Source organism: Epinephelus lanceolatus, chromosome 18, assembly GCF_041903045.1.
Source record: "Epinephelus lanceolatus isolate andai-2023 chromosome 18, ASM4190304v1, whole genome shotgun sequence".
In the NCBI taxonomy this organism is placed as follows: Eukaryota; Metazoa; Chordata; class Actinopteri; order Perciformes; family Serranidae; genus Epinephelus; species Epinephelus lanceolatus.
In genome coordinates, this window is record NC_135751.1 from 15573970 (window position 1) to 15601816 (window position 27847).

A 27847-nucleotide genomic window follows, 5' to 3' on the forward strand; every position below is an offset into this window, starting at 1 on the left:
TTTGGTTCCAACCGCTGTGTCTTTGTGAGACGCAGAAAAGGTGAACGGATGGATTCCACATGCCTGGTTCCCACTGTGAAGCATGGAGGAGGAGGTGTGATGGTGTGGGGGTGTTTTGCTGGTGACACTGTTGGGGATTTATTCAAAATTGAAGGCACACTGAACCAGCATGGCTACCACAGCATCCTGCAGCGACATGCCATCCCATCCGGTTTGCATTTAGTTGGACGATCATTTATTTTTCAAGAGGACAATGACCCCAAACACACCTCCAGGCTGTGTAAGGGCTATTTGACCAAGAAGGAGAGTGATGGAGTGCTGCGGCAGATGACCTGGCCTCCACAGTCACCGGACCTGAACCCAATCCAGATGGTTTGGGGTGAGCTGGACCGCAGAGTGAAGGCAAAGGGGCCAACAAGTGCTAAACACCTCTGGGAACTCCTTCAAGACTGTTGGAAAACCATTTCAGGTGACTACCTCTTGAAGCTCATGGAGAGAATGCCAAGAGTGTGCAAAGCAGTAATCAGAGCAAAGGGTGGCTATTTTGAAGAAACTAGAATATAAAACATGTTTTCAGTTATTTCACCTTTTTTTGTTAAGTACATAACTCCACATGTGTTCATTCATAGTTTTGATGCCTTCACTGAGAATCTACAATGTAAATAGTCATGAAAATAAAGAAACGCATTGAATGAGAAGGTGTGTCCAAACTTTTGGCCTGTACTGTATGTTATAAAAAGCAGTATTTCCACTTTCTAAGAAGGTAATATTCTTCATTTTTCTTGTGATGAAACCCACAAAAATATTAAAACCAACAACGTGTACCTCTCGTAGTGCTTGCTGACATCCTTACCTGTCTGTGGCACTCAACCCTGGAGTGGTTCCTGCGCCCCTCTGCTCACACACATACACATATTCTGTCTGTCTCTTGATGTGCAAAAACAACAAAAAGGCTCACACAACAATGTGTTATTAGTGCTTTTATGAAAACTGTATTTTCTCTTGCACACATAATACCAGCTCCCATTCACACAACATTGGCGTTAACACTGCAAAGTCATACTTCACATTTGTTACATGCTGCTGAAACCCATTCTGATCATATACACTGTAATTACAGTAATCCATGTGCAGCACCTTTCATTACGGCACCATTTTATTAACAGGGAAGCTCCTTTTAAGAGTATTAAGTGATTTACTGTAGCTTACAGTAATTGGTGGTTGTATTAAATTGTTGCAATTAGTGTTTAACCACACTTTTCTAGATGTGAAGGTAAGGACAAGAGTTGGCAACAAACATAATTACACAAAATAGAAAAGAGGCCAAGGAGCCTTCAAGTAAGTATCATTAATATTCAAACACATAAAAACTTCACATGTAAATGCAAAATTGAAATAAGATTTGAAATTTTAAGAGTATAAGTAAATATCAATCGGCAAGTTAATACTGTTTATATTTCAAGTTCATTTGTAAGTTGTGGAAATATACTGTCACAAAATCTCTCTCTCCTGAGAGAAATGAAAAGTGCCAGGAGTATATAATAAGACTAACTGAAATAAAAGGCTCTCATTATATATTAAACCTTCGTGGACAAACTATGAAACACTATTTAAGTTGTATTACATCACGATGAGTGCTGAAACAATAATACAAAACAATAATATTTGTCATTTTTTGATATACATGCTTGAAATCCTACTAATAGCACTTATGAGACAGCCTTAGTTAAGTAAGTACTATTATTATTATTATTATTATCATTATAGTTATTGTTTTGTTAAACAATCCTCAGTCTTTAGGTCAGGCCAAATACTTAATGGAAAAATCTTAGAATATTTCTAAAATCAAAAATACAAAAGGATGAAATGACACATCTTGACTCAGTCAATAACCGCCTACACATGAGAGATAACAACACTGAAATTAATTTGGTAACGAGTCCCAAATTGGTGTATTTCATGAACCGCAATCCACAGTGCCCTGTTTCCAGAGCACTCAGAGCTGACAAGACCAAATACTCCCACAGTGTATCATGGACTCATTATCCAGCCCGAGGCAATTCATTTGCTAAGAGCCAGCACTCTTCTTCATCTCTGATAAACGACATCTTTCCTCCTGCATTGGGAAGTGGTTCAGTGTAAATTGGACCACTTGAGGTCTGGGCTGTGAGACGGGCTGGCAGCAGCAGCCGTCTCTTTCTGCTCACATTCAGAGCTCCTTTTCCAAAGTCCTTTGTTGTCAGAAAATGCAGCTTTCCGTTTAGTTCAGATGCCCATCATGCCTTGCCTTTGGCAATGGCCATGCGCTCGGACACGGTTTTGATGGGAACTCCTCTGCGGGTCACTTTGACATGGATGAAGAGCGTGCCGGGGGAAAGACTGGAACCATCTGCCTTTAATAAATGAACATGGCGATAACCTGTGAAGAAAGAGTATATGACACACATTAGCAACAGCATGCCTCAGTGATGGCTGCTTTATATACAGGGGATCTTTATGAGCACCTGTTCGTAGGCTTGTAAAAGGTAAAGTGAACTGCCCCACAAAGTCATTTTTGGCAGTGTGATCATGGTCCTCCACTACAAAGCGCACCAGGGCCAGTTCAGGGACCTGCAGCTGGAAGCTCAGCGTGCAGTCCCATCGCGGGTTGAAACCTGTAGAGGGCGTACAAGAGCTGTAAATACATCATCCAGGATGGTAGCTTTCAAACAAACTAATCATGGCGTTGGGCAGGAAAAGGATTTGTGCTGCTGTCATCTGTGGCCTTCTGCATTTAAGTCATTACAAAATACGACAATAATGGACACAAAGCACAACAGCGAAACATTCTTTCACAGCTATAACAGTTCAGCATAAAAATACAGTATTATTCCTCTGCTTTAAACATTCATACAGGTAATAATATAAGATTTACACTCTGTTGTTTTTGTGTTTTTTAAGTGAATTGTGGCATCTCAGAATTACCATTGTTGTCAATGCGGTGGGTTTTTTGCTTTGCATTATCAATAGATACGCCATGAATTTCCACCACCACCTGCGGGTCCACAATGGAGCTGGCCTTCTCTGTGTTGATTTTTGGCAGCTGCTGTGCAGATATTATCTGACAAGCAAAGTGTAAGAAGTCAGTTTTCATATCAAATGTCAAATTCTGATGGGTTGTAAAGTCCAAAATCACAAAAATGCCTCACAACATATGTGGCATGCGACACCCTCCATCTTTAGAACCGCATTTCAGAAAAAAAACATAAATGGATAGTTCCGATTTTTGAAGCGGGGTTGTATGAGTCACTTATCCATAGTCAGTGTATTACTCACAGTAGATAGTGGTCAGCATGCCACCAGTTTGAAGCAAGCAGACAGGAGTACTGACACAGAAGCAAAGCAACATACTGCTGTGGACAGGGCAGGAGCAAAACATATTTTAGCCACCTAAAAATGAATCAGTATTAGTTAAGTATATGCTGTATTTAGATTTTTTTCAGACAGCAGTTTCTGACAGAACTGAAGCTGTTACATCGCTCTCTTCAAAGCCAGACTCCAGTGAGAAAAACAGTGATTTAACATAGCTAAACACAGCAGCTGCTGCGACTAAGGCTGCCTCGATCAGTTGGCTTTTTGAGTTATGGTGTGACTTTGGCATTCAAAGTAGTTAATTCAGATTTACCAAAGTCACACGATAACACTAACTACTTGACTGAGGCAGAGGCATACCTGTCAAGTTTTGGATTTGAAAATAAGGGAAATTTTTCGGCGCCCGGGGATCAAAATAAAACAAAAAAAATAAAATAAACCAGCCACCCTCCTCCCCTGACAGTCCCTCCATAAGTAAAGAACAGTCCCTAAAGTGCAATGAGGTTTGTGGACCGTTATCTGTCACAATGAGAGAAATGTGAACGGCTCGTTTCCCCTCTGACACGCCACATACCTGTGTGCCGCCACGGCTCGGTTGTCCAAGTACTACTGGGCAGTCATGACACCAACGAAAGAGGAAATTACTGGACCTGGAGTCGGACTTCTCTGTCGCCAGTAAGCCGTTATCTTGCGCTGCAGAGCACTATGAGCCTCCACCGTATTCCTGTCTGTGACCCCCGTTCAACCCACAACCGCCAGGATTCGCCTTTCATTTCTGCTGCTGGTTGAAACGTGATAATAGGGGTGCCCCAGCGCCCACTCCACTAACTTGATGTGGAAATGAGCGGTAGTCTAGAAAACTGGCGAGTTTTGGAGTTTTTTGTTTATTTTTTTTGTGCGCCCTCACATAGATTGCGCCCTGGGTGGTCGCCCACATTGCCCATAGCAAAGCCCATCGCTGGGTGTACAGGAAATCTAAAATAACCACTTGTCAACCAGACCCGCTGTTGACACTAACCTCGCAAGGCTAGTGACAGAGTTCAGTTTGGAGAGGCAGAGGAATGTTTTGTTTTTTTAAATTATATTATAATACGGGAGATTTACGGGAAAATACTAATACGGGAGGACGGCGGGAAAGAGGGGTAAAATACGGTAGTTTCCCGGGCCAAAACGGGAGACTTGACAGCTATGGGCAGAGGTAGACCAGTAGCCTTCATGTTCAGTGAGCCAAAGTTACTGTTTTTATCAGTGGAGTCTGGTCGCTTTAACGAGAGCATAGATAGGGAATGGAAGCCGTTAACAGCTTCCTGTCAGAACTGGCTGTCTCACAGAAAAGTGCAGCATTAAGAATACTCTCAATACAGCGTACACTTTAACACTTGTCATACATTTTTTAAGTGCAACTTTTTTAAGGTGGCTAAAATACTTTCTGCTGCTGGCCCCCATCCACAGCAGTACATTGCTTCGCTTCTGTGTCGGCATCCCTGAAGCTTCTCCAAACTGGGGGCGTGCTAACAGACATCTACTGTAGGTAATACACTGACTGTGGATAAGCACCTCATACAATTCCATACTATCCTTTTAATAAGAAAAAGGAAGAAATCTTAGGAAGAGGGACAAAGGAAGGATACCGCTTGTACAACAAACATAAAATCACTACTGTATGTACAGTAGACAGAAACAACAATAGTACAATAGAACAATAGTATTACATTGTGGAGAAACAAAATGACAATACTAGGTAAATAAAGTGCAACCATATATGAAGAGAATTAATCTGGATGAATGGCGTCTATCAAAATTGTATTGCAGTTTGTCAAATGACTAACTATGACCATCATTAAGGGTGGACTTTAGTCAACTAAACAGAATTTGCTGTAACATTATTAGTCAATAGGTTACCACTCACTCGTATTGTTAGCTGGGTGGGGATGTGACCGGGGCCTCCGCCCGTGTTCTCAGGGTTAAAGTTGGACGTGAGGCTGCACAGGAAGTCTGGTTTAAGAATGTATCCACAGCGACCATTGGGGAGGAAGCGACCTTGGTTCAGGTCCATTTGCTCCCCGGGGGTCTGGAAGTTCAGAGCCACTGCACGGGAGAGAAAGCGGGGTCAGTAACGCAGCAAGCCTGATCACACGCCAGTAAAGCTCCAACGATTTATCAATTGAGTAGCTGTCAACTATTGATTTAATCATCAACTAATTTAATAATAGTTTAATTGGTTTGACTCATTTTTTAAGAAAAATAAAATCAGAATTCTGTTTCCAGCTTCTTAAAGGTGAATATATTCTAGTTTGAGAGTAAACTAAATGTCTTTGGGTTGTGGACAAAATAAAACCTTTAAGGATGTTGTTTGGGCTTTGGCAATCATTTTTCACCAGTATCTGACATCTTACAGATCAAACAACTAATCGATTAATCAAGAAAGTAATCAACAGATTAATCCACCATGAAAATAATCGTTTGTTGCAACCCTACGTCACCCAAAAGTGGGTGACATCAATGTGTTGTGTTGTAGTAGCAATTTGCAGAAATGAGAGTCAGTATAACACTTCCTTGGCACTTACTGACCACATAATGTTTTCCAAATGAATTGCCTTAATTTGCTGCCATCAGAACAGCATCCAAGCTTCTAGTCTGGAGTACTAACCCATCTGGCAGCCACCGTTCCACATTTCCTGAGGATCATAGTTGGATGATTGGAGGCGCTGGCCGGAGGGGTAGATCCGGCTCAGCTGCCTGCTGTTGTGTCTCACAAAAAGCTTCCCTGTGAATGAAAAGAAGAAAACCACATGCCATGATACACTGGAGGCTGATTATATTTTGTGTAGAATCAGCTGCAGAAAAGCAATGTCAGAAAATCTTTTTGACTTTCTCTCTGTAATGTCAAAATGCAATTATCGCCACCGTTGTACCCGAGTCTTTGATGAGCCTGAGGGCTTCACTTTCGGAAAAGGAGGACATTTCATTTGGAGGTTTTTCAGATGCATTTTCAAACCCGCGGAAGGGGACACTTGTGCAGTACACCACCAGCTCTGATAGCTCTGGGCTCAGTTTAGGACAGACCTGGAAAGGGCAAATGCAAACATAAAAGAAAATTGGCAGATTATCGAAAAAGTTCACTGAACAGCTTCTCTGGCTTAATGACAAGTCTTTCTGTTCTGACCTTTGCAGGATCCTTCTTAGGTGTGTTCTTATTGCTGCTTGCAAATTCATCTTCAGAGCTTGAGGAGAAGCTGGCACAGCTTCCATTCTTGCCCAGCTGGCCCAGGTGGGGATTGTGCTTCTTCCCTTTTATCAGAATGCGCCCCTTCAGCTCCTGCAGCGAAGGTCATTGGAACAAATTACTTCATTAGAAAACCAGACAGCCAGAGGTCTCTGGAAAAGGATCCAACTGTGTGTATGTGTTGCACCTCAGGAGAAGGCAGATCCTTTTGCGACTGGGCACGAAGTGGTTGGGTGAGCAGTTTGCTGCCGAGGATGGTGCGGAGGTGTTTGGCCATAACAGCCTGCTGCTCCACAGAACAGTGGTTCTCCAAGGACAGGATTAAAGGGTATGGGGACGCCTGCAGGGAGAAACACAAGAAAAAAGTCATTAAAATGCAGACATAGCACTGTTATGGTGAAGTATGTCAAAACCAAAATGCCACAGGGTTGCCTCTGAGCCAAGTATGCAACCACAAGAAGCGCAGCAGGCTGTGAAAGAAAGAAGTCTTACTGACTGCCCACTTATTTCATTAGCAGTGACTATGGGTGGATTATGAGACAGTGGGCCCCTCGGCACAGATATGCAAAAGGCCCCACCACTTTTTCTCTGTAGGAGCAAGACACACAGACTTTGTGATGATTTCCCCCGTTTGTTGTTGTTGTTTAGATCTTTTGGTAGTCCAAATGTATCTTTTTGTATTTTCTATCTCTTTGTAGTCATTTTATATGATTTTGTAGTCACTTTGTACTTGTTTTGTGTCTATTTGGAATCATTTCTTGTGTCTTTTTGGTTATTTTGTGTCTCTTTGTAGTCACTTTGTGATTGGTTTGTGTTTCTTTGTAGTCACTTTGTGTCTCTTCGAAGTCGTTTTGTGTCACTGTAGTTGTTTTGTGTCTCTTTGTGGTCATTTTGGGTCTCTTTGTAGTTGCTTTGTGGTTGTTTTGTGCCTTTTTGTAGTCTTTTTGGTTATTTTGGATCTCTTTGTACTTGTTTTGTGTCTCTTTGTAGTCATTCTGGGGCTCTATCAGGTCAGTACGTGTTAATTTGAGTCTCATTTTGCAGGTGAAGGCCACAAGGACCCAAAACACTTTGGCCCTTCTGGGCCTAGTAGGCCATTCAGTAACCCATCCACGGCAGTAACAAAAAGCAGCGAGCATACTTTCAAAGCTGAGGGTTTACACCATCAAATCACCTTGAAGGCATACTGGTTGATGGTTTCGATGACCTCCTTGAAGGGCACTTTGGAGGTGAGAGTGTGGCCATGGTAAATGACAGGTTCACCTTTATCTCCATCCCAGCAGTCCAGCTCCACACAGCGACAGCCCTGATTCAGAGCCCTGCCAGAAGAAGACACACTTAATCTCCCGCCACAGCGAGATCATAAAGACATCTAAATAGGTTTTGAAAATGCTAAAATATGTTGATGTTTTACGAGTCTCTGTCTGAATACCTGATGTATGGCTCGGTGCTGCTGGCGCTGGTGACTTGGTCCTTGGTAAGATAAGTGTTGTGTGAAGAGGAGATGAAGTAGTGGGCCAAAGGGTGGCTCATGTCCTGGTAGACTCTGGCATGGTCAGGGTTAACCACATCATTCTCCACGGACAGCATGTACATGGTGAAACCATTCTGGGTCATGAACTGGTTCTTCTGAGCTGCAATAAACGGCAAAGTGTTTAAAGGATCTTTTAGCTTGTGTATCAGCAAAACTGGTGTGAGTTAAATTAACGGGTTTACACAACATATATTAGGAGTGGGTACAACAAGCCAGGACAAGAGAAGGTTTACACTGATTCACAGCCTCCTACTCACACACATTGAGCTAAATAATCTAGGTAAAACATACCTTGACTTCTTATACTATTTATTTTGACAATAATTTTAAGCTGTCAGTATTGTGATGTTTCTGCCCTGCTCTTCACTTGGCAGTCAAACAGTGTTGGAATCATTGTGTTATATAAACTGCTTTATTTTGGAAACTACTCATAAAAATCACAGTTACTTATGACACACAGATTCTCTCTTTCTGAAACCAGACAGTCATCTGGTCTCCAAATGAGAAACACATCTTTCCACGTACAAATAAAAAGTCAAATTCATAATAAACAAAATGCACCATTGCTCAAGTCAACAGTCCATATGATCGACATTGAGAATATTGGTTTTTAGTGTTTACTTTTTTTATTTATTCATGAATCTGCTGCTTTATACAGGGGTTGACAGGGGCAAACATGCTACAACAGCCTAAAACACATCCAGGAGAAACGTGCTGCAGATTTAGAAACGATGCCAATTCAGGAACAGATATGAATATCCAACACAAGTGCAACAGAAACATGTTACAAATGAAAGATGACTAATGGCAGGAAGCCAAATAAGATGCATTATCAGCAAACACGTTGCAAATACAGAAACGGTGCAAACGCTGCATATCTAGTCAACACAACAGAAGTTCTCAAGGCCTCCAGGGGGAACGCTGGAAGGAATAGCTTGATTTTCAACTCCAGAAAGAGAGAGACCAAATGACAAAATGTGTTTGTTTTCGAAAGCAGTAAAAGTGGAGTGAAGAGGCAACATATAAAACTACGTCTTTACTAAGACCAAATGTAAAAAAGCATATGTACCTTTTTATGTTACCTCTTAACTCCACTTTTCTTCCCATTTCAAAAACAAACTTACTCTCTTGTGTGGTCTCTCTCAACTCCCCAGGAACATCGCCAGGCTTTGAAGCCAATTTTACATAGAGGCCATGGAATTGCAACTTATGGGTCCGTCACATGATGCCATGGCACCAAAGACGACTTTTTCCCATAGACTTACTCTGTGAGAGGGACTGTAAATCAGTGGATACATTTTTTTGAGCATCATCCCATGGAATGACTTGTCTCACTATAAAGATTTGATCCATTCGGTCCAAAAACATACTGAAAGTCTACAAAGTTACAAGTAAATCATTTCATCCCCATTCTAGTTAGAGGAGGCCCTTACTCTTTGGGCCCCACAATGCAGAAGATCCGGGTCCAGGGGCCCGCAGCCAACGCAGTTGAGACGAATGCTTTTTGAGTCGTAAATCAAGCTGTTCACTTCACGCTCCCCCTGGAGGCCTGGAGAGTGGAGAACCTCTGTTGTTCTGGCTATAGTAGCAGCGTTTTCTGTTGAATTTATTTTTCATTTGTGTATTTGCAATGTGTTTATGGTTGTTTTTTAGTGCTGCAACACTCTTCTTGTAATGGAAATGGAAATGGTTTTGGGCCATTGTAGTGTGTTTGCCCTTGTCTGCCATTGTACTTTCGGGCCTTTCTTCTTCTGAGTTCTGAGCGTGTGGCATTCTGTTATTTTTCATTCTAGCCATGGCAGCTTTTATTGCTCATACTACTGCAACTACCTCCTAAAATGTCTTCTTCCTTGAAATAAATCAATCTCACTGCTGGAAACATAAAGTGCATCACATTACTGTGCCGCAGAGGATTCTGCCTCAGTGTTTAGAATAGCAAAGGGTTTCATAGACATAAACTAAATCACTGTTTTGTCACTGCATCAAAAGAAACATCCACAATGTTTATATGAAAACATTGTGGGATTATCCTTTAAAGCCTTTAATGACTGCTTTTAGGACCTACCCCAGTCGTTGAGCTCATAGGTGAGTATGAGACTCTGAGCATGACTCAGAGAGGCGTCTTCTCCTTGGTCTCCCAGGAAGTCTCGCAGCTCAGCGGTGGCGAGCACACAACCATTACTTGAATAGTGTCTGAACACAGCGTCCAGCTCGGGCCGTCGCAGCAGCTCCCTGCAGAACTCCTCGATCTCTGTATGATCCAGGCGATTATCACCAGATCGGTCGCACCTCTGGAATACATGGGGATAGGGATCAGTTAAAAAAGACAAACAATAAAAACACATGCAGAGACACATATCAAACACAGTACTTTTATTTTGGGAGTGCTTCAGAATCCCTGTGGGGAAAGCATCTTCATAATAATTCAACCCAGCTGTGTACGCTATAGGGTTCTCCGAGGAGGGTCAGTGCTGTAAGCTGCATTGGGACGGAGCATAAAAACCAACAGTTGAGCTGTAATAGAGAGCTGAGGGACATAGCAGGCAGTAATGCCCCATAATAAAGAAATAACTGGCTCTTGATTTGTTGTGGGGAAGACAAGGAGGAGGGGGTAAAGATGAAGAGCGGGGCTGGCGGTTGGCTTGCCGCTGGCTTGGTAATTGAACACAGACTCTAGACTCCAGGGTGTCCCAGTAAACTGACACTGGCAAAACTATCAACAGCTCTGCATCTCTGTGCAGTTATTCCCTCTCTTCTCACAATTAATGCTTTCAGCATTCAGCTCATGTGAATTATATCCACTGACGATATTTTACAGGTGCTACAAACGCACACAGCGTACACATCATGACCCTGACCTTGAATAAACAGCGGGCATACTGCTCACTCAGGTCAATGTTGATCATCTGGAGCAGCCGTTTGACCTCGTCGTAGCTCATCTTGCCGTCCTGGTTCTGGTCCGCTCGCTTCAGGTAGCCTCGGATCCAGGTGTGGAGGGTTAAGGAATAAAGCAGACTAAAATCTAGAGACTGCAGTTTATCAATTGAGGCTGTTGTTGTCTTCATAATGTGCAGAGATATGGTTAAATGTTACACTTTTTTGCACTTTACAGTTTCTGTTATCTAGCCTGCCCTCACTGATATTAATTGGGTGGACAAAATAATAGAAACACCGCTCAGCACCACAAACTGCAGCCTCCAAAACAGCGCCGCCATGTACACTGTGCGTAGGGTATCAAGCGCTGGAGGGGGCACCAAAACAGCCAACCATCATCATTTATTATCATAATGATGAACTATTTACATTTAAGATGAAGCACAATTTAAAAAGGCAGACTATTTTAGGAAATATGACATTTATCATTTTCGAAATAAAAAATAAATCAGACATCAGGGTGATTACGTAAAAAAAAAAAAAGAGAGAGAGACAGCAAAAAAATAAAGATTATGGGATTGTTTTGTCTGTCTCTCTGCTGCTGCAATCCTGCTCCTCATACTGTGCCACTTGGGAGTAAGGGGTCAGTGGTAAGAAGGGGTCAGTGGTTAGGTAACTAATAAACTGGCAACTGAGTGTACACTGTCAGGCATAATCCAACTTTTGTTCATTTCAACCATAGACTGTATATTTAAACAAATCTATGATGTCAAAATTGTCTGATTTGTTACCTTCTTCAATTCAGCTGTCGCCTTAAAATCTCCAGGGAACCAGCTCTTAGGTGTTTGTTGGGAGAGATGCAACTACATGTAAATAATGTTTTCAGGCCGAAGCCAATTATTGTAAATCACTTCAGACAAAAGCATCTGCCAAGTGAATGTAATCTCATGTAACTGCACTAAAGAGTCGATAGCAACAAGAGACTAATAATAGTTTGTTGTCACCTGAGTGTGCAGTTGTGCAAACTGTAACACAGAAAGCCCACACATACTCATTACACCGTTTAAGATAAACATCACGCGGGCTGCTGAGAGACTACAGTATGAAACATAATGAATTAGATAACAAGAAATCCTAAACAAGATAATTGCCCTGATGATTTTTATGTTCAGGGAGCTATAAATAGATTAAAAGAGAAGCAGAGATGATGTTAGTGTTATACCTGACACCTACAGTCATATTATCCTCTGGGTATGAGGATTTGCAATTAACAGTGATAGTCGCACTATTTTTAGGCAAGGCTTTTTTATCTAGTCATTACTGCTCATCTTAGCTATGCTGTGGACGTGGGATGGCACATGTGACAGCAGAGTCAGTCACCATAGCAATGCTGCGTCAGCTACACTATATTTATTCTGGCATATTGGAAATTGGGTAGGATATTGGTCCAGTTTTTGCTTCTGACTCATGTTGGCCACGTGCTCCTTTAAAGTGCGGAGCCCTCGTACCCAGCGCCGAGCCTCGTCCTCGCATGGGCACAGCAGGTCCAGGCTCTTCCTGGCTCCTCTGAAAACCACTGTGAAGCACTGGCTGTCCGGCACCAACCCAGACAGCGGCCTCAGCGCCTCGGACTGGCAGCCCTCACGCACACACTCCACCTCTGTCACTGCAACTGGGAAAGGAGAGAGGAAGAAAAAGTTCTTGTTGAGTAAACACAGCCAGGAGATTACAACAACACGAGCAGCGAAGCAGCTAAAGGTCAAATGTGGAGTGTTTTTAGGGATGCATAAATCCAAGCAGTGTGTCATAGCAACAGGATTGTAAAATATAACACATACTTTACATACGTCTCAACAGGATAATTTTAACCTGCAACTTGACTTTTACAACACCCGAACTGGCATGCAAGTGAAAGTTGCACCCTCAGTTTGTGCTCTCCATGCTGAAAGTCAAAGAGCAGTCTTCTTATAGGTTTTATAGTGGTTAACTGCAACCATGTTGTGAAGCTGTGTTAGCTAAATGCTAACATCAGCATGCTTTCATGCTCACAATGAAAATGAAAATGCTAATATGTGGATGTTATGCAGGTATAAACCATGCTCGCCATCTAAGATGAGCATGTTAGCATGCTACCATTTGCTAATTAGCACTAAACACAAAATAGCCTACTAGGCAAGGAGGAAGGACACTAATGATCCAGCTAGTGCATCTGTTAAGTTCAGTAATATAATTGTGTTATACTTTATATTATTACATCCTTGGTAGGAAATCTATGTAAAAAAAAGTTGCTAGACTGAAATATTGTTGATTTGCCATGAAAATTTTCCGTTTTTAGCAATTAATAATTTTACTAATTTTTCAAGCATAAGTGGCAAATATTTGCTAGTTCCAGCCTCTTACATATGAGGACTGGCTGCTTGGCTTTTCTTTTCTTTTTCTTTTTCTTTTTCTTTTTTAATCGCTTTGACAATAAACAAAATATTTTTCTGGTTTTAAACTGCTGGTCGGATGAAACAAGCTACTACGAATATTATTGTGGGAAGCTGTGATGTGTATTTTTCACTACTTTTTGATGTTTCATTGCCTAAAGAATTATTCGAGAAAATAATTCATACATTAATTAATAATAAAAAAAAATAATTGACACCATCTTGATTTCTGGGTGTCTGAGTGACCACATTTGGTCGAGAGGTTGGAGCTGTGAGGGAGCGAGGGGTGGATCTGACTGAGAAGCCGAAGACACTATCGGCAGTCAGCCTGTCACTCAAAGCAAACACACCCTTAATGATGCATAACTTTTAACCTTAATAAAATGTAAAGGAGTGAGTTATATAAAAGTTCACCCTCTGAACAGTTGTCATGAAGGGGGAAATTGGCTATAAAGTCCAAAACCATTTTTTGTACCAGGCTGTAAACATGTTCATTTCTGCTGTAAAGATAAGACATTTTAACATGGTGGTCAGTGGGGACTGACTCGCTTCTGGAGCCAGCCTCAAGTGGCCATTAGGAGAACTACAGTTTTTAACACTTGTGCATTGGCTTTATTTTTCAGCCAAGGTGTTGCTTGCTCTAAACCAAGGTATTGGAAACACTGATGATGGTGCTAATTAAGAAACCGGGAAATCACCTAGATACGTTCGATTTATTTTCTGGGAATCTAGAAGGTCCAGAATGATGTGCCAATACATGCTGTAAATGTTGAGATATTTCCCAGGACAAGTGAAAAAGTTGATTTGCTCTGGGTGCTAGTGGAAAAGTCAGGGGATTACCAAAGTCAGAATGATCCATCCTCTGGGTACGATTAATGTGTGCACCAAATGTCACTACAATCTAGCCAATAATTATTAAGATATTTTACTCTGGACCAAAGTGGTGGTAAAAACATCTTTCTACTTTCCCCCCTTTAATCTGGGTATGATTCTGTCGAAGGAGTCACAGGCCAGGTTGACAATTTTATGTCATCTGTTTATCTCATATTTGCAGAGCTCTGGCAAGTCTGGGCAACACTTTCTGCCCAGAAAAGACAGCCAAACACACACACACACACACACACACACACACACACACACACACACACACAAAGGCTAGTCTAGCTGATCCTAACACAACAACTTTATTCAGCACAGGAGCTCATCTATTTCTGCTCTGGGATGCCTGCTGCGTGGTGATCACTCAGTTAGGGAATAAGCAGTGTCTGCCCCGACAATGGCCTCATTCTCTTGCTGGAGGTCATAAAGCCTCCGCCGTCCACCTCTTTAAAATTACTCCACATTCCTCTTTTGTGGTTATCCCAGAGACATGATGAAAGTGACATGAATGTGTGTGTGTGGTTTAGAAAGGAACAGCAGAAGTGTTAAGTGTTGTATTCTAATGCCAAGTGCTTTTTTGTGCATCAGACGCAGCACTGAACTACAGGCGCCAGATCACAATGGACCTGGAGAACCGCCTGGAGCTCGGAAAAGAGGAGCCGAGCCAATCCTTCATCTCGGATTCATGCAAACGCACACTTAGACACACAGAGATATGGTCCCCAGCAGGCTGCCAGTGTGGCATTATCAGTATCTGCCCGCTGAAGAGGCCATCCTGTTCTCACACTGCTTGTCATCATGAATGTAAGGAGTGTTACACGGTGCAACACGACCACTCTGCAGCTATTTCTGGAGGTGCTGCAGCACTATCAAGACAGCCTTCACCACCCGCTGACCCACAAACCTGCCCTGCACCCACCCTGTCTTTAAGGCTAGCATTAAACTGCATTTCAACATCAGGACGGAGAGCGCAAACAGTGGAGAGGTGCACAAACAGAGACAAGGTGGGAGAGCTAAAGGTCAAGCAACAAGGAAGAAAATAAACTTGGGTGAGAAAGATTCATCCCCCACTCATGTGAAGTAAACATGCATTCCAGGAGAAGATTCAACTCCAAAAAAAGTGACATGTAAAGCAGATTTAAGGCTGAATACACACCTGTACATTCTCTACAGAGTCTAATCTCTTTGTTTAAATACTTCTCTGTGTCAATATGAGGCAGGTCAAATACCTCTGCTGAGATTAGAAGAGCTAATACTGCTCTCTAAAAAAACACCATCTTCTCAGCATTTATATGAATATTTTTATGATTATTACCCCAATCAGTATCTAGAATAAAGTATCTCTTGCAGTTCCTTTATGGTGTGAAAGCAAAAGAACCAACCACATGATTTTATGGTAGCAGATATGTGATTTTAGGATTATTTCAAAAGCCAAACTACTAATTTATTCATCTGCTGATCATAAAATCTGTTCGGAAAGCGATCTTATAATTGATTGTCATAATTCATAACATGTAATCGATTTGCAGTCTAATAATACTTATAATGCTTATGATCAGTTATTTCTTCCTGAGCTCTCTGTGACACCAAAGAACATAAATGTAAAGATAAAAGCATTTAAGTGCTGCAAAAACTTCTGTCAGTCGCCAGAATTTGATTTCCCCACGTGGGTCCTGGTGATGCAGGATAACAAAACTGTCCAGTCAGCAAGGTACCTGTCAGTCTCTACAGCTTCATGTTTACCCCTCTTGATTTGTTTGTGAAAAGTCAGAGTAAACAGGAACTGCGCCTACGCTAAATACAACTAAGTATCTCTTTTCATGTGCATGCCTCAAGGTTCTTTTAGTGCTTCCTTACTGAGAGTATACGTGCCTTTCGTTTGATCATTACAGTTTTGCATTGTTTCACCCTTTTCTTTCCATTTGCAAAGTTTACTGCTATCTTGCACTCGTGTTTGGGTTAAGGCTCCGTCCAATACACATGTTGTCGGCAGAAATAACATTTCACCTAAAAAGGAACTTCACTACCAAATGTCAGATCCATCTTACGTAACACAGGCACCCCAGTCAACCAGTAGGTGGATATTTAAAGGGTCAGTCCACCCAAAAAATACACATAAAATGTCAGTTTGGTACTTAATCTTATCTAGCCATGCAGACCTCAGTCTAAGTCTAGCTAGATCTCTGCCACTACCAGGATACTGGTTTTGAAAGTTCTAAAAGCTGCCCACAGTGACATCTATAGCTCATTCTAAGTAACCTGGAAATGCATTTTTGAGTATTTTCTGTGCATTGTGGGTGCATCAGTGAGCTCATGGCAGCCACTAATCTGTGACTTTACACAGCAGCTTAGCAAAGCAGAAGTGACTGTGAGTGAGTGTACCTGACTCTATGGGAGTCCAGGTTTATGAATCAGTACATAAATTACACATGATTATTGTTTAGCTAGATTTCAGAGCCCATGATTACTCTCCTCACTCACCATGGAAACAAACAGCTCTTTTAATAAGGCAAAGTGGAGAAGAGGGCATGAGATGGAGCCAAGATGAAACAGCTCATCAGCTCTGAACAATAAGCTGGCTGAATGAGTGCGCTGACGCACATCCCAGTTTGTACTGGGCTGGACGAGGAAGGCCTGCTGGTGTGTCTCTAGATTACTGCCTTGTAGATAAGTTTCCTTCCAGGCAAAGCCCTTTTCCTCTAATCTGATCTCGCTTAAGTTTCCTCTCTCAAGACCAATTCTTATTCATGAGCGCTCTAACTTTCAGAGCTCATTTTCCTCCTTAACCCTCCTCACTTCTGATAATTAACTCTTGGTCCTTTGACTCTTTTCCACCTTAAATCCTCCCTCCTGATGATTAGTCTGCTCAAGCAAGCCCCCCCCAACACACACACACACACACACACACACACACACACACACACACGTCTCCGTGCGTCTCCTTTCCTGCTCTCCCTGATCATGAAGCCAAGTTGCAGCAGCACTTACACGTCTGTTGGGCTTTGGCTTTACGAGAGCTCTTGGTGGATTCACACCACACGGTGAGTCCATCTTCCAGCAGCCGCAGGTTTCGGCTCTTCTGCCACCTCGAGGAGCGAACTTTCGTCATGTTGGAGCCCTGCATCATCAAACGTATGTCGTCATTCTCCAGCAACCCTGGAGCACAAAAAATGGAAACGCACACAAAACAAAACAGGAAGTTTTAATGTAAAAATAAACTGTGATTCAGTTTGATGTTGTGTTATCAGCAGCAGAGGGGTGAAAGGAGTGAAACTCCTTTGCACAACTCTTCAATCAGCAATCAGTCCTTATCCATCTGTAAAAGATGCGACCTCTGTCTTCCTATTTGCAAGCATGGATCAAAGAGGCCAAAGATCCAAACAAATGAATAATGAGTGTGATAAAATGAATAGAGAACACTTTCTAATGCATCTTCCTTTACAGTGTTTCAACAGGGCAGCTCAAAAAAGTGTTAAAAGCAAAGTGCCACTTCGCCAAATGTGTCTTTTTAAAAAGCTTGGCAGTGGATGTAGCTTTTAGAAATGATTAACTCTCATAGAACAGCAATATCTCAAAGAAAAAAAGACCTCGCTGACTGCATTTGTCAAGCCGACCTTACATATACAGTCAACACTCTTCTGCTTATACCCTAAACCCAAGGCTGTGTTTGATATACAAACCTCGGAGGAAATTACCTGTGCTGAAGGTTTCAATTTGCTGAGAATGGCTGTCTTGAAAAGTGTTTTATCAAGTTTTTCTGTGCGTTTTCTTCTAGTCTAGACTTTATGAAAATGAACAACATACTTTAAGAGTAAAGCCGAGAGAGATCGAATGCTGAGATGTGATTCAGCCATGATAATTTGCAGATTTATGTCTCTCTTGGGGCAGAAGCAGCCCAACAGACAGTGTTTGCCTGGCCTGCACTGTTCATAGTAGTTCTCCCTTGCTAATACCATCATATGGAAAATTCATCAAGGAGCTAAAACCAATGCAGAACCTCAGAATGGAGGCATGTGATACTATTTGTTGTGAGTACTGAAAGGAACCAGGTGTGTCACAGAGGGAAATAAAAGATGAAAGCTGGAAGGCGATGGAAGGACGTAGGGGAAACACAATACAGGTTGGGCTGGGCAATATGGAGAAAATCAAATATCACAATATGTCTTAGATTGTTTTTTAGGGGTTTTGCCTTTCATTGTTAGTACAGATGGAAAGTGACAGGAAAAGGGGAAGAAGAGAGAGGGGATGGCATGCAGCAAAGGGCCTCAGGCTGGAACTGAACCCTGGCAGCCTTTGAGCATCAAACATTTAATTTCCTGCATTCTGGGGAATTTTTATGCACCAATTTATTACTACTTCCATGTTTTTTGGAGGAAGACAAATGCACATGTCCTAAATATTGAGGGGGAATGATATTGGAACAATATTGTAGGTTTGACTAGCCCAATGGTTCTCAAAGGTGCTCCACAGCACACTGTTAATGCCAATCCAGTGTGCTGTGGGATTTTGTGACAACCACACATTATCATTGCAATATTGAACTGGTCAAATACAAAAGTCATGAATGAATTTTTAATTGACTGTATTAGTATCTTGTGCACACCCATTTCCTCATAAAGAGGCAAACTATAGCTAAGAATGTAATTTAATTGAATTTGACTTAAAAAACCTTCGCTGGAAACCTGTTTGTCACTGTTCAGGCATGGGAATCGCAAGTGTGTGACACATCAAAAGCCCTGACTGGCAGCCAGTGTGAGGGATGATAACATTTAAAAGATGAAAGCCATGAGTGGGACAATGCATCACTTTATTGTACGGAGTAAATTCCAACAAAGCACCAGGAAAGACGACCTACCCCCGAAAGAAAAAAGAAAAAGAATTTATTTTTATTGTCTTATGTCATGACAAGAGTGATGACACATTTTATAGATGCTGTTGTGCACAAATATAAGGTGTCCCTGGAGATTGTGACTTGCCCTTTGATTGCCTTGGGCACAAAAAGTTTGAAAACCATTGGACTAGCCTTGTCATGATGAGATTTGTGATAAATAATCATCAGTAACGTGTGTAAGTGGGTAAAAGCAAATAACAGAAGAGCTGGAACAGTCTGATAAGTTCTGTTGAAGTCCATCACTTTACTGTAATGCAGCCTTTAAAACCAGGAAAAAGACAACAGTTTGATATTACGATATCCAAAATCTAAGACAATATCAGTCTCATATCACAACATGGATAAGATATTGATATGTCCCCCTGCCCTACATACAGGTGTACGTTGAGAGTTGACAGTCAGATAAAGTCCAGTCATGTGAGAGGAAAACAATGTCCTGCAGTTTAGTGCATGTGCCACAGTATATTTTCTAAAAACTAACAAGAGAAGTTTTATGATCAATGACAAAACCAAGTGCTTGTGTGAGATAAGACTCTTCAAGCAATAAGGCATTTCAACATGAGCTGGCTCTGATTACATCTTAATGAGATAAGGACTAAAGTAGAGCTGACACAATCTAATTAATCACCAACACATGATAACTGGTTAAACATTATGCTTCTTATTTGTGAGGATTTTGATTGTACACATTAACATATTTGGGGTTTGGTCTGTTTTGTCCTGCTGGCCTCTGAGAAGCTGTGACAGGATTTTTTATTTTTCTCTGACAATCTATACCCAAACACTGAGATGATTAATCAGGCAAAATAACTGTCAAAATAACTGAGAATGAATAAAACTGTTAGCTGCAGCTCTTGTCTAAAGCTAAGAAGGATTTCGGACTGCAGGGTTGAAGTTGAAAGGACATGCAAGGAGTGTTTACACAATAGTTCAAACATGCCAGACCCACGGAGGGCTCGGGGTGCAATCCAATACTGTGGCGTAGACATGTTTGCATAAGTGAGATGGAAAATTAAATAAAATGTACTCAACTTTTTGTTAATATTTCGACAACTATTTATTTTGGTATGAAGAGTGTGTTTTAAGAAATTACGAAATGAAGTTGCTGTTTCTTATTGAGTTGAGTGAATAGAGTTTTTTGCTATTAATTGATAGCAGCTATCTTAGATTTATCAAAAAGGAAGGGGAGGACGTGTTAAAGGCCCTGAAATTCTGGGAGGCCCTGAAAATGTCAGACATTCAGACTAAAACTGGTTCATAAGTTCTGCATAATGCAAATTTACCTTTCACGAAACGGGTGTAAAAATTAAAATTTACCACTAAAATCAACTGACAGTTTAGTTTTTAAAGGTTAAGTTAGGCTTGTACCTCACTATGACAACATTATGCAACTACAGCTTTACAGTACATGTTTTAATAAAGCCAATCCAGCTATGCCTCATTGCATCCTTTGCAGGGATAAATGGGGCCTCCCACAAAGCATTCCTCTCTTTCAGGACTGTTCAAAGAAAAAGTCCAAACAAACGCTCATTCTTGTCAAGTTATTCTTTGAGATTTAGTCTCTTCTGCTCACCTTGAAAGGTTTGTCCAGCCACAGTTGGCATAACTTTCCCTTAAATCACAGTCCTCATACTGTCAGTGCCAAATGGCTGGAGTTCCTCGCAGGGCCCCCAAAGCTACAGCACAACAGAAACTGCCCTCAGCTCCCTCCCCCCCTACTCAAAACAAAGTGGGTGCAGCCGAGGATCTCTCCCCATCAGGGTCAAACACAAAGAAGTCCCCCCACCAGCCCTCCGTCCATAACAACCCTGTTTTCCCAAACTGTTACTACATGCAAGGCATTCCCACAAGCAGGGCACATGGGCCTGATTAACTGCAGGTCATTGACCACGCTAAGCTGCCCACACAGCCTTAACTGCCTCTCTCTCAACCCGCTGCTTCACCTTTTATTACTGCCTCTCCAGCCTCAACCACATTCTTGCTTTTCTGCCTGCATCGTTTTAATATCTAACCGCAGAGCAGAACGAGTGAGCACAAGCCTGCAAGTATTGGCCAATCCTCACTTCGGTTAAACAAAAGCACATTGACATTTTGATACACTAAACGCTCCTGAGAGTCTCTTTATAAGGGTGTAAATGGAGGGATGGGCATGATTCTTTAGGCCGGATAGATGAATTGTGCTTTCTTTTCATCGTCTCCTGCAGAAAATCTGGTTGACATCCACTTCATCAGATGGTTAAATCCCTGCATGCCGACTGGCTAGCAACCATTTTGATGCAAGCATTTCGAAAACGCACAGAAATTAGAAAAGCAGCAGAATTAGTAACATTGGAGGGGGAAGAAAGCTAAGGCCATAGCTAGCTAAGCTATAGTGTCAGCATACGAAGCATATCAGTTTAGCACAATTGCACGCTAATGTTTGCTAAGTAGCACTTAACACAAAAAAGGCCTACAGCTACACCTGATGGGAATGTCATAGATTTAAAAGAATTCAGTCATAAACGAAAATACTGACAAATAAAAACAGTGGCTTGATAATGGTGCTAGATGAAATGTTGCCACACTTGCAGCTCTGTCACTTTGCAGAGTTGTGTTTTGAGCTAAAAGCTAACATTAACGTGCAAACACGCTTGATGTTAACATGCTTATGTTTCCCAGGTTGCATTGCATTACATTTATTCAGCTGACACTTTTATCCAAGATGGCTTATCTAAGTGCATTTAAACCATGCGTTTGGCCTACAGGTCTAATGTTTACCATGTTTACCTTCTTTGTTCTGTTTTCATGCTAACAATTGCTAACTTGCTATTAACCAAAAGTACAGCTGAGGTTGATGGCAATGTCAGTAGTCTTGGAGGTATGTGGTCAAAATCCAAAGGTGGGTAGGGGACCAAAAAGTGATCATCCTGTGGTGGAAAGGTCAACTGTGTGCACTAAATCTCATGACATAGAATCTCTCTAGAACAATTGTTGAGATAAAAATTGGCGCCGGTCCATTCTGGTAGCCTCAATGTTGTTATAATTCACAGGAAAGTTTTTTTATGCTGCTGGTGGAGCTGGAGGAAAAGTCGGGCAGTCATCAAAGTCCCAAGGATGTAGGCCTATCCACAGAGGACTATAACTGTCCGGACCAAAGTTGTGGACCTGCTAATCGACAGACCAACAGAGGGCAAAACACTTATAAAACAGCTGAATCACTTCAAGATCCATGTGAGAAAATCTGGCTAAAAGAGAAAAAGAAACACTGCTGGATCAGCTGTGAGGAAAATAAACATTCAAATCAATCCTATAAGGAATATGTCTCTGAGGGTGTGTCGACACTGTGAGCAGCAGGAGCGCCTTCGAACCGAAAGGAGGATCAGAAAGAAAATAACCGTATCAGCTGGTCAGTAATAGATTGTGTCTGCATGAGTCCTCTTCACTCAAGCCCACATACCAGCTCCTCCTGGGACACGGTTCACATTTCTCTCAGCATAACAACTGTCACGAGAGCCAGCTAGCGAGGATTCTACACTTGCTTAAAGATAGACAAGTTGGAGTGTTGTTGATGTGATACGGGTGACGAGTCAATTCAATTTTCTAAAATTCGGCACCACAGCTGTCCCCACGAGACGGGTTGGGCAGCAAGTAGGACACCTCTTAACACAAGGTCCAGCCTTTAATGAAAATTATAATATCCAGAGTTAGAGGATGATCTGAGGGGAGATCGACTAAAAAATGACTGTATTCTGGAGTTGTGACTCACAGCAGCTGATCTGAAAACAGATTCCCCAGAAAAAGGATGAGAAACAAACCGAACGTTATTTGGAAATCCAGAATTACTGCCAATGGTTTTTTGGACAGCACACAGTGGAACATGAAAACACATGCAGCCGCTTTGTATTCAGCTGAAAATATGCAGCGCCCAGTTTTTACATTCTCTTTGTTATTCATAATGAATGCTACATCATTCATTTACACATTAATAAGCAGGATATGAACACAGGGAGGAGTCCATAAACAAGGCGAGGATGTATTTGTTGTGTGCAGCTGAGCTAACAGATTGATTTTAATCCGCAATCACAACCTTAATATCTGTACTTTGGTTTTTAGCATCTTTACTAACATTAAAAAAGGTGAATTACCTTGTCAAAACTTAAATTAAGAACATATATGCATATTGAGCACTCATACAGCTCTGAATCATGAGACGTGTCTCACTTATCTCAAAGCCAAAGATCTTGAGTTGCTGGGATTTCTCCTGCGGCTACTGAGGATGGCAGATTAATAAATATTCAGCAGGAAACCAGACTGTATGAAAAGTGGACGCTGAGTCCCAGTTTCTTTTGAATTGTTGATATCATGAGGATTTAAGTATTCTGGTGTACAGATTATCCAAAAAAATTACTTTTTCTTGACTAAAAGCCTGGAAAAGAAGGCAATGTGAACAATTTTATCGGCATTAATTCTGATTTCTGCAGAATTATGATTACACAAAAGTCAAGTATCAATTATTTATGAATGTAAATATGAAGGTCCATGATCTAATTCCTGCCAGACCTCTCTAGAGATGTTCTCATACCATTTTTTCACCAGCCAGTACAGAGTACCAATTTGATAACACTGCTGTATGCCACTATATGGTATGGATGTGAAATGATTACTATCATTGTTGTACGGCACGTCTCAGGTTAAACCCTAAACTGGTGAGACTTTACAGGATAAAAAATTGCCAAATCACTGACATTTTGCTAATAGCAAACGTTACGCTACTTTCAGAAATCAATTCTTCTTCACCACTATACAACAATAGTTGCCAGTGGCTGCACAGCGCAGCTCTTTGTGTAGGTTACAGTTTGAGAGGGTTAAAGAAGAATCAAAAACTGCCATTTTATCTGGGTGTAAAACATCTTTACAGTTTATTAATAACAGTATAAGATTGGTGCATAAACTTGGACACTCAAGGTTACCTAAACAAGGATTTTAGGCAGTATTGGAGGCATTTCCTATACTGGTATCAGCATCACAACAACTCTAGACCTCTTATGAACAAACTGTATGCCAATAACAGCCATTCAGACAGACTTATTTGGGAAGTAATGCACCACTTTCTGTAGCACACATACCTGCAGAAACATTACACCAGTCAACATCATGTTCACTGGGGCTGCAACTAACGATTATTTTCATTGTCGACTAATCTGTCGATTATTTCTTCGATTAGTCGACTAATCATTTTACCGAAAAATGTGTTAAAATGTTGAAAAGTGTCGGTCTGTCTCTCCCAAACCCCAAAAAGTCATCTAATGTCTTGTTTCGTACTCAAGCCAAAGGGTTTTAGTTCACTGTCATGGGAGAGTGTGTAAAGCTGCCAATATTTGAGCGTAAGAAGCTGCAATAAGAGTATTTTGGGGTGCTTTTATAGTACTTTTCTATGAAAAATGACTCAAACCGATTAGTCAACTACTAAAATAGTCACTGATTATTCTAACAGTTGATTAGTCGACTAATTGTTGCAGCCCTAATGTTCACAGGTAATTTTAAAGATAAACTATGCAGGATTCTCTGAAAAAACAATGTATAGACTCATACAGAAGTAATCCCTCTCAATCATCACTCATACACGCCCTCAGTGGGTGGTGGTGTATTTTTCTGCAGAGACTCTGTTTCCTGCCTGTATTTTCTTCTTATTTTCTGTGTTCGGTATGTGTATGGGTGTGTAACCCCACAGTGCTCAGAAGTCAGGGCTTTATAAAAAAGGTAGCAATGGACCATAAGCAGCAGACATCCAAGAGACACAGTGCTGAAAAAAATGTAAACATAGTGAGGAAAAATGCCATATGAAAGTGAACCTGGGGTTGGTCTTTACTTTCACTTTCATTGGTCTTTGCAGTAGTGTTTGAAAATGGAAACACAGCATTCTGGATCTGGTCTCATATGAATGTGTCATGACTTGTAAGTTGATGTAGGCGTGTCATTTGTATACATGACACAATAAAAAGAATTCATTCATTCCGACGATATTTTTAACACGACAATAGATGTTGACTAAGTACAGCTCACAAACTCAGCCCGTAGGTGCAACCTGTGAACTCATAACCTCAGTCCAAACTCTAAATTTAAATTTAGGATTCTTACATTTCTTGAATTTATGGATTCTGTTTGTGTGATTCCTGCTTGTTCCCACAATACACTAATTGGTGTGTTACACTGTCACAGCTCCACAGAGTTCCAGAGTTAACAACACCGCCGACAACCTCGGACTCTCTCTGAAATCAAATCCACAACCCCCGCCCCAGGGGACGTCTGTGGCTGAGAATATATTTATCCATGTGTGCGCTTGTCTGATTCAAACATAGATTATCTCAAAACTAACAGACCTCAACTTCACAGAAAACTTTATCTGTTGAAGGCAGGAATCATTTGACAAACAAGTAGGACGAGTCCTGTGACACACACCACATGACACAAAACCTCTGAACTCTCCTCATTCCATTCTGGTACATGAGCAAACTATATGGTGTGTTTTCCATCTGATGTAAGTAAGGATTAAGAAACCGCTGGGACTTGCTGGGTTGAAGGCCACCTGACTGATTTATGACGACACATGGCAGTAAGGGGTCGGGGTTGAGCAGGCGGGGGGGTGGGTGGTGACCTCACTGGCTTCATTATTCAGCATTAGCGGGACGCTCAAATATAGAGTTGACAGTTGCGTATTACATTTTCAGGCACAGAGATACAGTGTCACAACTCAAACATCAGTAATGCTTCAACAAGAGTCCGCATAGTGTCAGAGTTTCAACATGGTCGGCTGTGTCAATGCCACGGCCTGGACCCCTGCACACACACACAGCTGTGAAAACATGGAAAAGCAGGAGTTCAATGATCAGGAATTGAATGTATGGAGCAGGATTTAGTTACCTGAATCCTAAAATAAATACTGGTGACATGTTACCAGGACAGGATTAGGTAATCAGCTATCATCAAGTTATTTTTGATTTTAAAAAGTGATTAGTTGTTTGTTTTTTTGGAAACTTTGTGCAGGGAAATACTGCATACTTGTAACTATAATTCCACAATAAAATAGTTACAATTATTGTCTTGCATATATTTTAAATGCCTCAAATACCATTGTCAATATAGTTTATATACAACTTTCTATTCTTGATTGCATACTGTTAAGAATATACATCATTTAACAGTGTTATCGGCTGCAAGCATGGTTTACATTTGTGCAGCATATATAGGTCAAATGTCAGCATCATCGGTGGACCAGATTTCCATACATCCAGCGTCTTCTCAGAGAGTCTGACAGGTGCTTTGTCCTGCTCAGCAGGTGTCTATTTTGGGGCGAGGTGTGACCATGAGCTGTGAGGGCTTGTGCGAAGGGGCAGCAGCCCATCAGTGCTGGGCTGGGAGCCAGTATATGCTGGGGTGGACATGGTGAGGAGCCTGAATCACACAAGTGGGCTGGTGCACTGGTGAGTGTGATCAGCTCTTCATAAACACATGATCACTTCAACTTCCTACACCCCCACACACACACTGTCCTGATGTGTCATTATCATGCTGATTACCAGCAAACTGTCATCTTAGAAAAAAATATATTGGACATCTGTCTTATGCTCACTCTATTACTTGATTTTTGGATACAACCAGGCAAGTGTAGGTCACAAGCACATGGCGAGACAGTAAACACAGTCCTGTATGAGCACACAAACAATCCTAACAAGTAGTAACAAGGGACAGTAAGTATTCGCAGCATGTATTTAAAAGGATGCAACACTGGTAGCCTCATAGCAATTATTCTAATAAGACTGACTGTGGAAAATACCAAAATAAAAGCCTCTTTATCACTACAAAAACAAAACAGATATCAGCTGAACTGTTACATTAAGTGTGATTAAGACCACTGTACTCAGATAAGTTCATATTAACAGTCTCAAGGAGAAACTACCACAAGGAAAACACTCAACACTTCAGATACCACAATATGTTTTATATATCTTAGGCTGGAGCACACAGTCACCATCTGCAGCAACAGAAAGGAGCTGAAAAGTTTGGATGTTTCCTTACCGAGTCTCCTGATGGGGTCCATCGTCTTCTCGTCCCCTTTACTCTTCTGCTCCCTGGGACTTGGAGCCGCCGACTTTCCGCTGCCTAACATGATTACAACTCCGGCGAAAATAACTGCACGCTACAACTTTAATACTCGAGCCTCAACTCTGGGAAATACTAAATCTAAGGGGGTGCAGGTGTCTTCCCGCAAGTGCAGATTTGTGCTGTCCCAGAAAAGCCCCCCGAGCAGAGAGAGGAGCAGCCAAGCGCAATGGTTATTCGTTTTCCACATGTGTGAAGTCCCTCCCCGGCGCTGCTGCTCTCCATGCCTGGGCGTAATATGACTCCAAACAAGGCGCACACTTTACGCACTCCCACCTCCTGCTCCTGCCCTAACAAACACTGACAGACTGAGTAAACGAATCATGCACGAGTACATTTACTCAAGTACTGTGCTTGTGTACAGTTTTGATGTACCTGTACTTAACTTTAGTTTTTCCATTTCCTGCTACTTGGAGCTGCTTTCCCCACGCAGGAGACATCATGCACATGCATGACTGGAGCCCAATACTGCTGACACAGCTTTGCTGTACTCAACTGCAGTGATTTAAATCAATTAAAAGTTG

General features: G+C 41.6%; 1 protein-coding gene across 1 annotated transcript; it reads right to left on the bottom strand.

Annotated features, from left to right (window-relative positions):
* Window positions 1-965: 965 nt before the first annotated feature.
* Window positions 966-27530, bottom strand: plcd3a (phospholipase C, delta 3a). The gene is made up of 15 exons (XM_033645651.2): window positions 27240-27530; window positions 17282-17449; window positions 12429-12657; window positions 10970-11099; window positions 10177-10402; window positions 8010-8211; window positions 7752-7896; window positions 6765-6917; window positions 6518-6670; window positions 6267-6417; window positions 6002-6118; window positions 5261-5439; window positions 2965-3100; window positions 2505-2654; window positions 966-2419 (listed from the first exon to the last, which is right to left on the bottom strand). The coding sequence occupies exons 1-15, from the start codon at window positions 27328-27330 to the stop codon at window positions 2277-2279; spliced, it is 2373 nt and encodes a 790-aa protein (XP_033501542.1). The 5' UTR covers window positions 27331-27530; the 3' UTR covers window positions 966-2276.
* Between the last annotated feature and the right edge of the window lie 317 nt (window positions 27531-27847).